Source organism: Arachis stenosperma, chromosome 9, assembly GCF_014773155.1.
Source record: "Arachis stenosperma cultivar V10309 chromosome 9, arast.V10309.gnm1.PFL2, whole genome shotgun sequence".
Lineage (NCBI taxonomy): Eukaryota > Viridiplantae > Streptophyta > Magnoliopsida > Fabales > Fabaceae > Arachis > Arachis stenosperma.
The window spans coordinates 11,336,956-11,351,485 of NC_080385.1; the positions used below are offsets into that span (position 1 = coordinate 11,336,956).

At 40.3% G+C, this 14,530-nt stretch overlaps 2 protein-coding genes across 2 annotated transcripts; both read left to right on the plus strand.

Moving 5' to 3' along the window:
• The first annotated feature begins 321 nt into the window (after positions 1-321).
• On the plus strand, positions 322-1,153 carry LOC130950583 (uncharacterized). The gene has a single exon (XM_057879118.1). It carries the CDS (start codon positions 426-428, stop codon positions 990-992), a length of 567 nt encoding a protein of 188 aa, XP_057735101.1. The 5' UTR covers positions 322-425; the 3' UTR covers positions 993-1,153.
• A 2,191-nt stretch (positions 1,154-3,344) lies between these two features.
• On the plus strand, positions 3,345-4,486 carry LOC130951732 (heavy metal-associated isoprenylated plant protein 36-like). Its single transcript, XM_057880440.1, has 3 exons — positions 3,345-3,612; positions 3,703-3,784; positions 4,144-4,486. The coding sequence occupies exons 1-3, from the start codon at positions 3,601-3,603 to the stop codon at positions 4,386-4,388; spliced, it is 339 nt and encodes a 112-aa protein (XP_057736423.1). The 5' UTR covers positions 3,345-3,600; the 3' UTR covers positions 4,389-4,486.
• The last annotated feature ends 10,044 nt before the right edge of the window (positions 4,487-14,530 follow it).

Genomic DNA, 14,530 nt, shown 5'->3' on the forward strand with positions numbered 1-14,530 from the left:
CCAAAATATTCGGCTCAAATACAAATGAAAATCTAACCCCGAGTATACATTTTCTTTGCACCGCGGCACTTCATATCCTGTTTAGCCCCCCAGGCATTATTTAAAACTCTAGGTCCAAATATATTTTTATTATTTTCCTTTACCAAACTCGTTTGTCGTCACAAAAACAAATTGATTTGCAATTACACAAAATAATGGGCTTAGCAGAAATAATTTTTTCTATACCGATCCATTTTCATCCACGTATTTGGAATTTCTTATCAGGTCCTTCAAGGACCAGCACGAACTTTGCCCACCAAAGACAAATCCATGATGGAAATTTAGAAACATTATTGCTTTGGCAAACGTTCTAATTTCTCTTATCCACACACCACACAACTCGGACCAGCTCCTCCTTTCTTCCCACATCATCTCATCCCTTCCCAATGGCCTTCACCGTAGCCACTTCCATCAGTGGCAGCGGCGGCGCCAGAATCCTATGCAATACCTCCCTCCCTCACCCTCCTCACCTCACCTTCCGCATAACACCATCAGCTACAGCAACTAAAAGATGTAGAGGAAGCCTTCACGTGGTTTCTGCAACCAAGAAATTTTCCCCTCGTTCTGGCAAAGGCCGACGTGGCAGCACGACGACCAAGGATCAGGATCAGGACCCGCAACCGACGGGCGAGATTGAAGACTCAGCCGTTGACGATGTCGATGACGGTTACTTCTTGCCGGATCTACCGGGAGAGGAGAAGGACTTCTGGGAAGGGCCTCAGTGGGACTGGCTTGGCTTCTTTGTTGAGTATATGTGGGCTTTCGGCGTTGTTTTTGCGTTAATTGCTTGTGGGATTGCTGTGGCAACCTACAATGAAGGAGCAACAGATTTCAAAGAGACTCCTGCATACAAGGAATCTGTTCAGTCTAGAGAACTTTTAGAAGGACCTGAGGCATCTGACTCCGACATATTTGAATCCAATCCAACAGAAGTGGCTCCAAGTTTGAACTAGTACATTCATATATACTGGCTGCAAACATACTTTTCTCAGCTGAGTTTGGTTTGTAAGATAATGCTTTTATTCACATGGGTTTAAGAATTCAAACTGCCTATAAACTTTTTGTAAGAATATCAATTCTAAGACAAATCAAATTCAGCGGTTGTATGTGAAAATTTATAAACTTCTCTTTTTTAGGAAAGCATGAAGGCTATATAACACCAAGAACAAGTGAACAAACTACATATTTTAATACATAGACAAAAAGATAACATAGATTAATGACATATTTAACATGAAATAATAAAACCTAGTGTCAGGTCTCTTCAAGTGAATCCTACATGAATTAAATACATTATTTCAATCTTAATTTTAATTAATAGTAACAACATTGCTAAAGTCATCAGCTCTAACACTCCTTGAAATGCTGTGAGCAATAGAATTGACAAAGTCACCAGCCCTGCCGCTGTTATTTGCCTTTAAGCTGGTGCTCTGGCTACTTCCAAATTGGAATCCCATCATACTTGATCTTGGTGCAACTAAAACTGCAGGAGAAGCTACAAGTACAAAGGAAGGAGCAATTTAGAGCATGATTCAACATCTTGAATATTGCCAAAGGAAATTGTTATCAAAGTGAAGTGAATGTTGGGAATAAAAGTGATTGTATACCAGCAACATTAGAGCTGTTCTTTGCCCTGAAGGACATTGAAGAAGCCGGCGAAGTTGCAGGAACAGGCACTTGGAGTTGTTCCCCTACAACAAAAAAAGTGCAAAAATTGATCAATGAATATCATCACTGTCAATTACCATATATATAATATAGGATTCACTTAAATATGAAGGTAACCTGGGCAGGTGGAGATGTCAACTTGAAGGGCACAAAGTGCCGGCAGCTCTAGAGCAAGCGTCCTGTTAATGGGGAAAGAGCTCATGGTAGTGTCATTTAGCAGAAGGCAGAGACAGTGAGGCTCTTGGCTGTAGAGTTGCCTGAGGTTGCCGCAGCATGCTTGCACAGGAGACTTAGAAGTACCCTGCACGAACGGTGCGCAAGGGATGAGAGGAAGGAGGGTTGATGTGCATTGCGCTATGGTCGGGTTAGAAGAGCTTGGATCTTGGGAAAGTGTGGTGGGTGGATGGGAAATCAGGAGCAAGAAAATAATGTGACAGAAAATAGAGACAAGAGGACAATATTTCTGTGTAGCCATTGTGTTATGTTTTCAGGTTGTGAGGTGCAGTGAGTAATATTTTCCATGGCTTCTAAATAGAAAAAAAATGTCAATCTTTCTGTGTGAGTTATTACATGCTTGCTGTGTGAGTTTCATTGAACATGTACTTCTTGTTTATCCACCATCCCAAATCATGCTATTGCATCCCATTTCCCCACTTTCCCACATAACAAACATGATGTACTTGATGGTGATAGACATAATAAAATTAACAATGCTAAGTGTCAATAACTTGTTACAAAAATTTTATAATAGTTGAACGATTTGTAGTCCGACTCAGTCATTCATATTCAATAATCAACTAACGTCATTAGCAAAAATAAAATCTTCATTTTGCACATGAACATGTTTCAGGAACTAAAATTTTCCAAGTTCTTATAAATCATTCTTTTTTTTACTTATCCAAGAACATTTGGATAATTGGTGACCCGTAAAATACAGCTTGTTGAAGGGGTGCATTATGCTGATCCCTCCTGATATATGAAACAATCATACTAAGCAAACACAAAAAATTAGTCAATAAATCAATCATTCGTGTTTATAATAAATACTAATGACTAATTTAGTGGCTGAATTTTTAGATACATATAACATTTTTGAATATCAGGTGATATTATATGTAAAACTATTCTTATACGATATATATACAAAAACTTTTAGAGGACCAATAATATTTTTATATCACACTGAACTTTTGACATTTCATCTGTTTTTATACACACGCATGCGTACATAAATCAGTATAACTATACCTACACACATAAAACTTGGATATATGGACCATTTTATTTTACACCTATCTATGAGTGTTAACTATATGTTGTCCAAAAAACTATGATCTATCTAGCTAGGATCATATACATTTACCTTGGATCAGAAGCAATATAATACTAGAATTTAATATACTCATGTGACAACAGGGTTACAAGGACAAAGTCCCCCTCCCTTGAACAACTTTAGATACATGTTTGTTTCTTTTATTTTCTGTGAAATATATTCCAAAGGCATATCTGAAACAACGAATTTCATATGGCAAGAGTGCAACTTTTTTTGCTTCATTTAAGTATCAAGATTAAAGAGATGCTATTTTTTATTTTCTTTTAATAAAAAGTTCACTGTTCAATTGCCATGCACTAAAAACTAAAATAGGCACAAAGAAACCAAGAATAATATGTTCTACTAGAAAACAGAATCAGGTTCTGTCACTAAATGGAGAATCAGAGTCTTCAAATTGAAATGCAAACCAGCTCATCATAAACCCTTTTTGGCCCTTCAAAGTTCTCTTTATTTCCTTTTAAGATAGTCTTTTTCTTGTACCATTTTTCATCATCTGTGACTTTATCCTTTGTTTCTCTCTTTTTCTCTTTCTCTTTCTTTGTTCTTCTCCTAGTGATTTCATGACAGTGAAGGCAAGACTTAAGTCACCATCGTTTCTGAAACTGTTTATATTAATTAATTAATTTATTACCATCTCTAAATCCTTTGTGTTGTTCATGCAGTACTTTTGCATGGTGATGAGGATCAACATCGATTGTAGCGGTTGTTATAGAAAAGTTAAGAGAGTCCTTCTTGATGTGCCAGGTTAGACACAATTCATTATCTTCTTTCTATTTTCTCATCGTGATGAGGATCCTTCTTAATCATATGAAAATTACTCAACATCTAGAATTTTTTACTAAAATTTTAATAGTAGAATAAGGTGGCACTATTTTTAGTTCCAATATTACAAACGAAAAGGCATTTCTCTAAGAATATCCTCAGCATTAAAAAATGGTTTTGTTTGACAAATTTAAGACAAAAAAGTTAGTAATATAACTATATATTTTTCTCATGATATAAACTTAACCATATGTTAATGACTATATGCACTACTTCTTGGCACCAAATAGTTGTGAAGTTGAGAATTATGTTGTTTATTTGTTTGAATATTATTGTGGCAGAGTTGGAAATCCATCTCCTAGAGAAGAAGCAGACAAGGGTAATTGTGGGAGGAAGGTTCATACCACAAGATGTGGCTATCATGATAAGAAAGAAGACTAATCGTAGGGTTGAGATTTTGGACATACAAGAATTTAGTGAGGACAAGGATGCTGAACTAACGGAAGACCATAAATCAATGACCAATAATAATAACTGGACTCTCTTAGCCACCCACCAGCATCAAATTGAAACGTGTTTGGTTTGAGAATGATTAATTTCTGCGTCATATTTAACCCACAACTACTCTCTGAAGTGTACATTTATTGATCTTCTCATCTTTAACTAGATTTTTTTCATGAGTCACTTTCATGTGTTTGTATGTACTATGGTCCTAAGATTTACAGAGTTTGTTTTTCTTTTAGCATCTTGAATTAATTAGGCCTTGTTCTAATTAACAGAAACAGGGGATACGATATTATGTCGCTTCAAATCAAAATTTAATGTGTCTTATTAGTTATTACAACTTTCTAAAAAAATCTCTTGTCCTATTACAAGCCTAGAGAGCTAACAGAACAAAACCAAATGACTTACTACCTTTTTTTTAAAAGATAAAATTACTCTTTTATTTCTTACTCTTTTTTTTTTCCTTCTCCTAATACCACAGTTTCACCCCATTACCGTTAGTCAATATCAGACCCGGAAAAATTTAATAATAAGGGTAAAAATATACAAAGATTTAATTTAAGTATAAATATATTTATAATTTAAAATTAAAACTATTTATATATATATTAAAAAAATTAGAAATAAAAGCGGATACTCTATATATATATATATATTTGTTGAATTTGAAAAACTTAAAATTAATATGATGATCAAACATTATTAAAAATAATTAATTACAAAATTGTTAAATTAATTTTATGGTTATTATAAATTAGCAGCTTAATAATTTTGTTGGAATTTGCAGATTCTGTTGTTGGATCGAAAATTACGACAAGCCTAATGTGATATTCAGTCTTGTACAAATTTCAATTGACAAATGGCTAAAATAATTATTTGGTTAGCAAGATAATTGGATCAAGAAATTAATCAGCAAAGCTCAAAACAAGGCTTCCAATTGCCCCAACATTTGGTTGGTCCGAATTGAAAGAAGAAAGAATGAAATTGAGCATGATTGAGTTCGGTTACCTACTCCCACTAAGAAATGAAATTTAAATTCAATTAACTTGATTTAATTGCATTGGTAATAGGAGAGAGAAAATTCAAAATTGATTTAATAGCTTTTATTATTCCACACGTTACTATGTATAGGGATAAGGAATGGGTTTTAATTTGTTTAACTCTATTCATTGCATTAAAAGCTTTCTCTCTCTTCTCTTTCCTCTCTTTTTTTTTAATTTTGGTCACTTCACTGACAGAAAAAGAAGAAGATGCAAGCTATCAGAGAAAGAAGAACAGAAGCTATAAAGAAGCAAGCGGCCAAGGTGATCATAACCCTTACAAAAAGAAGATCTACAGTATGGCGTGGCTAAGATCTTTTCCACTAAAAGTAAGAAGTGGAGAAGAAGCCTCAAAATCACCATGCCAAAAATGGTAGCAATCCAATTCGATCAGAGAAGAAGATCACTGTGGTATGGCTCATTTCTACTTTTCGTTCATCCATCACAGAAGGTAACCACTGTAGTTACGTGGAGGAGGAAGCAAAAGTGAAGCAGATGGAACTGTCAAAGATCAAGGGTCAAAAATCCTTCTTGGGGACCAAGTCAAGATGGAAGGCTCAGATTGATGAAGTTTGATGAGAAGGGATGAGAGAGAGAGGTAATTGCATGTTGGTTTTGATTTCGATTTCCCTCTCTCCTCTCTCTGTCTAAACCAGTTTCGATATTGAAGAAGAAGAAGTTGGCTCGATTGAACCGTTTCAACCTTGGAAGCTTCCCCTTCTATATTAAGGGTGAACGGCCAAGGCTTGAGATAAGGAGAGTAAGCACAGAGTTCTCATAGCTACCTAAGCTAACAAAAGTTCTTCTCCTTCAATGGGTTTAATTTTGTATTTTCTTTAGTTTTGTCTGTCTATGTCTCATGGTGAAAAAGGCAAATAATTTGAGGTTTGTAAGAAAAAATCAGTGAGAGAAAAAAGACAAAGTGTACAAAATTAAAGAAAAAGTCATAGGTGTCTTAGAGGTCCTTTGTACATCTGTGTTGTGTATCATGATTTTATGGGACTCCCCTTGCAACAAGTTGGGTTAGCACTTTGCAGTTGAAAGCTTGGTAGGTGACCAAGTCAAGTTCAGGATTGGGGATAGATTCTGAACTTGTCCCGAATAGAAAGGGTAGTTCTTAGAGATAATTGGTGTATGTAATCAAGATGATTATTGTTCCGAGGGTTACCTGAAACTGTAGGTCAATCTCGGACGAGATCTTCTGTACTGGTCAGAGCTGTTGTGTCCGACTTGTTGGACTGGCTGAACTGCTGATCCTTCGTCACCGGAGGGTGGGGGGTACCTGCAAGAGACTCCGATGCTTAAGTTAGCATGGGTATTAAACAGGTTTTATGTAGAATCAGAGTATGAGTTATACCTGGGTGCTCCAGTGTATTTATAATGGTGAGATGTGGCCTCCTGTGGATAAGATAAGTTAGTTATCTTATCTTATCTTATCATTATCTTATCTTTAAGTGAGGTCATCTTATCTTCAAGGGAACCGCCTTTATCTTTCTGGGCTTTGGCTGCCTTTAGATTGGGCTGTGTTCCTTCGTTTTGGGCCTGTTTTGGGCTCCTTTGGTGATTTGGCCGAGCTCTTTGAGAAGAGGTCGGATAATCTGACCTGAAGAGGTCGGTCGGCTTGTTGCTAAACATCCTGGGTCGGACAGCTTGACCCAGGGTATGAACAGTGCCCATGCTTGAGTTCGATCTTTCCGTGAGATCGTGCTTTTCAGAGCTTCGATCTCTTTGGAAGTCATGCTCAAGCATCTGTCTGGCTTGTTTCTTCACTGCTTTGCAATCTTTGTAGATTTTCTAGAGATTTGGTACTTCACAGTCCAACCTCTTTTGAGTGGTAGCGTGGGTTTTCTACCCTTGCCTTCTGGATCACGCCTTGCTTTAAGTTTGTGTTGACAACCCTCTGCTTTGGCGAAGTTGTCCTTGCGGCTTGATATCCGGACTTTTAGTGATTTGTCCAATGACTTTTTTAGTGTTCTTTATGTAGAACCTTTTTTAGTCTCGGATGACGTTCGTAGCCATGTTTGAGATTGTGCCTTCTTTGAGTGGAGTTATATCCCTTTTGGCTAAGCACATTTGAGCCTTAAGTTGTTTCCCAACCTTTTGGCTTATTCTTTTTTTGAAGTCGTACTTGCGCCTCTTCTTTAGCTGACGTCGACCTGTATGACTTTGCCCTTGCTTGAGTTCGATCTTTCCGTGAGATCGTGCTTTTTAGAGATTTGATCTCTTTGGGGAAGTCGTGCTCAAGTATCTTGACTTCGGTCGATCTTGAGTATTTTCTCGTTTGTGCGAGTCTGGTATTGCCCCTTTTTAGTTTGTTGAGGGGGTTTTTTAGTCTTCTTCTGATTTGTTTGCCTTCATTGCTCGGGCTTTTCAGTCATAATCCAACAACTGTTCCAATGGGAAACCTTTTTATAGTCTGTTTAGATGACTTTATAGCGCCGTTTTGATTTGTGCTTTTGCCTTTTAAGTAGTGTCTTTTTTCAAGGCTTTGTACTTTTTAGCAAAGCATTTCTGGCCTTCCTCTGGCCGTTGTGAGATGTCTTTGTCCCGTTTGTGGATCTTTTGCAGAGTGTCGGTACTTCGTTGTCCGACTTCTTTTGATCTCTTCTGGTTTTGTCCACTTTCTGTTTGGTCGAGGTGGTTCTTGGGACTAATTTGTCCGACGACTTTTTAGTGTTTTTGTAGAACACTTTTTAGTCATTCTGAACAGTTTTTGATAGCCTTGTCGTAGAGCCGTGGCTTTTTGGGCAAAGCTATGTCCGTTTTAGCGCACGTTTTTCGTTGGTCTGATTTCTTCTTATCGGTCCAAGCTGTAGCTTTCGTTGGTCCGATTTCTTCTTGTCAGTCCAAGCTGTTGCTTTTGTTGGTCCGACTTCTTCTTGTCGGTCCAAGCTGTTGCTTTTGTTGGTCTGATTTCTTCTTGTGGGTCTCTTCTGAGTTACGTCTGTAATCCTCTTTCTTGGACTTTGTTCAAGTCTCTTTTAGTGATTACTTTTATAACTTTTGTCGCTTGAGCCGACTTTGTCATGTCGGGTCCTTCTAAGTTATTTCTGTAATCCTCTTTCTTGGACCTTTGTTAGGTCTCTTTCAGGGATTACTTTTATAACTTGTCCGTTGTAGGAGACCGACTTCTTTATGTCGATCTCTTCTAAGTTATTTCGTAATCCTCTTTCATGGACCTTTGTCAGGTCTCTTTCAGGGATTACTTTTATAACTCTTTGGTAGTAGGAGTCCGACTTGGTTATGTCGGTCTCCTTTAAGTTATTTTTTGTAGTCCTCTTTCTTGGATCTTTGTCAGATCTCTTTCAGGTACTACTTGTATAACTTTTTAGTGGTAGGAGTCCGACTTGGTTACGTCGGTCTCCTTTAAGTTATTTTTTGTAGTCCTCTTTCTTGGATCTTTGTTAGATCTCTTTCAGAGACTACTTGTATAACTTTTTGTTTTGGGCTGACTTTGTTATGTCAGGCCCTTCTAAGTTAAAGTAATCCTCTTTAATAGGATTGGCCAGACCTCTTTCCAGGGTTTACTTATAACTTGGGTTAACTTGGTTCGACTTCTTAACGTTCGACCAGTCCTTAAGTTATTATTTTAGCAATCCGTAAGACCTCGTCAGGTTCTTTTTTAGATCACTTTCGATAACTTCTTACATTATTCTGTATTCATCTTTGCCGATTTGTAGAAAGTGGTTGTCATCTCTAGATCGTCCTTTGGGTGAATCGCGTTTTCACCTTTATCGGACGGTTGTCTTTATCGTGATCGTGCAGTGAAATTGTTTTTCACTTTCTGCCGATCTGTTGCTTTATAATCGGGCGATGAACTCTGCTTTCACTTTTTTGCCGACCCTGTCGAAATCGGGCGATGAATTCTGGTTTCATCTTTCCCGACTTTTATCATGATCGGGCGGTGAATTTGGTTTTCACCCCGCCGACCTTGTCGTGATCCGGCAGTGAAATTTGCATTTCAGATTAATGCGTCTTGGTATAGCAGTGAATTTTGTTTTCACTTTGTCGAAATCAAATGATGAATTCAGTTTTCATCGTGGTCGGGCGGTGAAGTTGGTTTTCACTTTGCCGACTTGTCGCTTTGTAATCGGACGATGAATTTGGTGTTCATCTTGCCGACTTTGTCGTGATCGGGCGGTGAATCTGGTGTTCACCTTGCCGACCTGCCGTAGTCGGGCGTCTTGGTAGAAAACTTTTTAGGGAATCTGCAATTTTTTAATAAAATGAAGATAAGAGTGTGTACATGTTAGTACTTACCTTTCTAGGTCGGGCAATCTTTTTGGATTTTGGCCTGGTGCCCTTTGCAGGCATGCCATGACCTTGGTAGCTCTTGCCCCTCGAGGTTGGACACTTTGTAGTAACCTTTCTCCAGTTCTTCTGAACAACTTGGTATGATCCTTTCCAATTGGCTGCTAGCTTCTCTTCTCCCGGTCGACTTGTTCTAATATCATTTTGGATTGGGATGAGGTCATTATTGGCGATGCTTCTCTGCACTACCTTTCGTTTGTACCTTAAAGCCATGCGATGTTTTAACGATTCTTCCCTGATCTGAGCTATTTTTCGGACTTCTGGGAGTAGGTCGAGCTATTTCCCTTTGGATTTGGGAGTTGATCTCTTTATTGTAGATGATCATTCTGGGGGATCCTTCTTCGATCTCTATTGGGATCATTGCCTCCATTCCGCGAGTCAACCAGAAGGGTGATTCCCCTGTGTTGAAGTGTGGAGTTGTCCGATATGCCCATAGGACTTGTGGGAGCTCTTCAGCCCAAGCTCTCTTTTTTTATCTGAAGAACTTTGGTTCTTTCTGCAAAAAGTTTGCGTATTCGCCTTTGAGGAGAAAGTGTGCTTTGCTTAAGATTTGGCTGCTGTTCCTGTTTCTTTTCATCGTTGCCTGACTCCTTTTGTACAAAAGTTCTTGCTTTTGTTCTGACCTTTTGTTTGAGAGATTGTCGGCTTCTCTTCTCTGTGTTCTTGCCCTGTTGTTGCCTCCAAAGGGTGCCCCTGGACTTTCGTGTGAGTCCTGGGATTTTCTTTTTACTGCTGTATCTGACACTTGATGTTTTGCTGTTATTGTCCGAGTTGTTTCCTTTATTTGTCCGAGTTGTTTGGTAATAACCCCATGGCTGACCTATGTCCTGAGTACTGTGTGCAACTTAGGAGGTTCCTCTGAATTTGTAGGGATAGGGATGAGGAGAAGAATTATGAGCTGGTGTCGCCGGACTCTGAGGAGATGGTTTGTTTTCCTTCCTTTGTTGTGGTCTTGTAATGTGGCCTGTATGAGGCTTCTGTTATTGCCCCCTGGTTTGGTGTTGGCTAATTTTTGAAAATGCATCAGCTCAGGCATTCTGCTCTCGAGGTATGTGTCGGACTTCATATTCCCCGAATTGTCCGAGCTGTTTTCTATTTTTGTCCAGGGTCCCCTGAATTGTCCGAGCTGTTCTCTGATTTTGTCCAGGATCCCCCGAATTACCCGAGGTATTTTTTGTGGTGGGATCCTCAGCTTGGTTGCTCCCTTCTATTTGTGAGGTAACTACTTGTGAGTCACTGGATATGGTAATCTCCTACCTTCTTAGCTAGCCTTAAACCAGCCAGTAGTGCCTCGTTTTCAGCTTGGTCATTTGGCTTTGATTTGGCTTCCCTGATTGCTTTTCTATAATTACACATGCACCACTCCCGGTTTTGTTTGAAGAGTCATCCATGTAGAGTTTCCATTTTGTAGGAGTTCCCGGGGTGTCAGTGTACTCTGTAATGAAGTCGGCCAGATACTATGATTTGATGGCTATCCGAGCTTCATGTCGAAGATCGAATTCGGATAACTTGATTGCCCGCTGTAAGATTCTTCCAGTTAAGTCTGTTTTCTGTAGGATTCCTTTTATGGGCTGGTTGGTCCGAACTCTAATAGTGTGAGCTTGAAAATATGGGCGGAGTTGTCGAGAAGAGAATATGAGGGCGTAGGCGAACTTTTCTATCTTTTGATAGTTTAGTTCGGCCCCTTGTAGAGCATTGATGATGAAGTAGACGGATTGTTTGCCCACTTTTGTCTTCTTTAACAAGTGATGAGGCTATTGCCAGACTTCCCACTACGAGGTATAATATGAGCTTTTCACTTTCCCTTGGTTGGGTAAGAACGGGTGGTTGCCCCAAGAATTTTTAAAATCCCGGAAGGCTTATTTGCACCCCGTAGTCCTATTCAAACCTCTCTCCCTTCCTTAATATACCTCTTTGAGGTGTCTTTTGCGGGATGATTTAGAGATCCTTCCTCCTGCGAATCCTCCATGAACATGTCTCTCAGGGGTGTGAGGTGGACATTCAACTCGTTCGACCTCTTTGGTGTGAGACGTTCGACTTGTCCGACCTCTTTAGTGTGAGGCTGACCTTCGACTTGTCCGACCTCTTTGGTGTGAGGTAGACCTTCGACTTGTCCGACCTCTTTGGTGTGAGGTGGACCTTCAACGCGTCCGACCACTTTGGTGTGAGGTGGACCTTCAACTTTGTCCGACCTCTTTGGTGTGAGGTGGACCTTCAACGCGTCCGACCTCTTTGGTTTTTGATTGGGCGAGTTGATGGGATCTTCTCAGTGTTGCCTATTTCTCGGTAGATATCCACAACAGACACCCGAAGGGGGTGTAATTGTGGTATTTTCTAGGCTTCTCTCCATGTTGATCTTCTTTTTTCTTGGACTCTTTATCCGTATCCCGAGAGGAGTAGGAATGTTCGGTTTTTGAGATCTCTCCTAGTCGAGAGTTTTCCTCCATGTTGATGTACTTCTCTGCCCGTTCCTGTACCTCGTTCCGAGATGTTTGGGTGCTTCTTGGATATTGAGTGGCTAAAAGGTCCTTCTCATAGACCATTGATGAGACCCCTGATAGCTGCTTCTGTTGGCAGACTTTGTATGTCCAGACATGTTTTGTTGAATCTTTCCATGTAGTTGCGAAGGCTCTCTCGATCTCCTTGCTTGATCCTTAATAGGCTTGATGCGTGTTTGGCTTTGTCCTTCTGGATGGAGAATAACAGATTGCATCTGAGGCCTCCGTGGGATACATCCTGCTTTTGAAATTGCTAAGATGATAGCTTGGATCTGATGTGCCGTCGTACGGAGTCATGTTGGGAGCTTTGAAGTCCCTTGGGACCTTTAGCTTTCATGATCTCTTTGGTGAATGGGTCTTGATCTTTGTGGGGACTATCTTCGTTGGCTATCTTTGTGGGGGCTATCTTTGTGGCGTCGCCTAGTTTCCCTTCGAAGGTCTTTCTTGGCTTCCCGTTGATGCTCGACTTCTTTTTTGAGTTGTTGGAGGCAGTTTTGTTGAGCTTGTAGTGCTTCCATGATTTCTGTGTTTGGAGGTTGCTTATCTCCCCTGTTTTGGGGTGTGCTTTTGGGGGTGGCGTCCGCGTTTTTATGCGACGTCCTGTTTTCTGGATCAGAATCGTGGTCGTTGTCATGGTTGTCCGCCATGGTGATGGGATGACTTCCAGGTTCCCCGGCAACGGCGCCAATGTTCCGAGGGTTACCTGAAACTGTAGATCGATCTCGGACGAGATCTTCTGTACTGGTCGGAACTGTTGTGTCCGACTTGTTGGACTGGCTGAACTGTTGATCCTTCGTCACCGGAGGGTGGGGGGTACCTGCAAGAGACTCCGATGCTTAAGTTAGCATGGGTATTAAACAGGTTTTATGTAGAATCAGAGTATGAATTATTGGTGTGCGAAATTGTGATCACTACTTTTCACAACTCAAATAATCCCTAGTAATGGCCCCAAGAACTTGGTGCTCAATACCATGGCATAAACACAACTTTGCACAACTAACCAGCAAGTGCACTGGGTCGTCCAAGTAATAAACCTTACGCGAGTAAGGGTCGATCCCACGGAGATTGTTGGTATGAAGCAAGCTATGGTCACCTTGTAAATCTTAGTCAGGCAGACTCAAATGGGTATAGTGATATACGAATAAAGCATAAAGATAAAGATAGAGGTACTTATGTAATTCATTGGTAGGAACTTCAGATAAGCGTATGAAGATGCCTTCCCTTCCGTCTCTCTGCTTTCCTACTGTCTTCATCCAATCCTTCTTACTCCTTTCCATGGCAAGCTTATGCAAGGGTTTCACCGTTGTCAGTGGCTACCTCCCATCCTCTCAGTGAAAACGTTCCTATGCTCTGTCACAGCATATGGCTAATCATCTGTCGGTTCTCGGTCAGGCCGGAATAGAATCCAGTGATTCTTTTGCGTCTGTCACTAACGCCCCGCCTGCTAGGAGTTTGAAGCACGTCACAGTCATTCAATCATTGAATCCTACTCAGAACACCACAGACAAGGTTAGACCTTCCGGATTCTCTTGAATGCCGCCATCAGTTCTAGCCTATACCACGAGGACTCTGATCTCACGGAATGGCTGGCTCGTTTGTCAGGCGAGCACTCGGTTGTCAGGCGATCAACCATGCATCGTGTATCAGGAATCAAAGAGATATTCACTAGAGCCTTGTTGCTTGTAGAACAGAAGTGGTTGTCAGTCACTTTGTTCATAAGTGAGAATGATGATGAGTGTCACGGATCATCACATTCATCAAGTTGAAGAACAAGTGATATCTTGGACAAAGAACAAGCGGAATTGAATAGAAGAACAATAGTAATTGCATTAATACTCGAGGTACAGCAGAGCTCCACACCTTAATCTATGGTGTGTAGAAACTCCACCGTTGAAAATACATAAGAACAAGGTCTAGGCATGGCCGAATGGCCAGCCTCCCCCAAAGAGGGTTCAATCATCAAAGCATGATCAAAAAGCTCCTAAGATTGAAAGATGATAATACAATAGTAAAAGGTCCTATTTATAGAGAACTAGTAGCTTAGGAATGAGTAAATGACATAAAAATCCACTTCCGGGCCCACTTGGTGTGTGCTTGGGCTGAGCATTGAAGCATTTTCGTGTAGAGACCCTTCTTGGAGTTAAATGCCAGCTTTGGTGCCAGTTTGGGCGTTTAACTCCCATTCTTGTGCCAGTTCCGGCGTTTAACGCTGGGAATTCTGAGGGTGACTTTGAACGCCGGTTTGGGCCATCAAATCTTGGGCAAAGTATGGACTATCATATATTGCTGGAAAGCCCAGGATGTCTACTTTCCAACGCCGTTGAGAGCGCGCCAATTGGGCTTCTGTAGCTCCATAAAATCCACTTCGAGTGCAG

Bases quoted from the DNA above. Each gene is read 5' to 3' on its own strand.
- LOC130951732 (XM_057880440.1), top strand. The intron at 3,785-4,143 runs GTTAGACACAAT...TTATTGTGGCAG, and splicing joins AGTCCTTCTTGATGTGCCAG to AGTTGGAAATCCATCTCCTA.
- LOC130950583 (XM_057879118.1), top strand. From the start codon at position 426: ATGGCCTTCACCGTAGCCACTTCCATCAGTGGCAGCGGCGGCGCCAGA.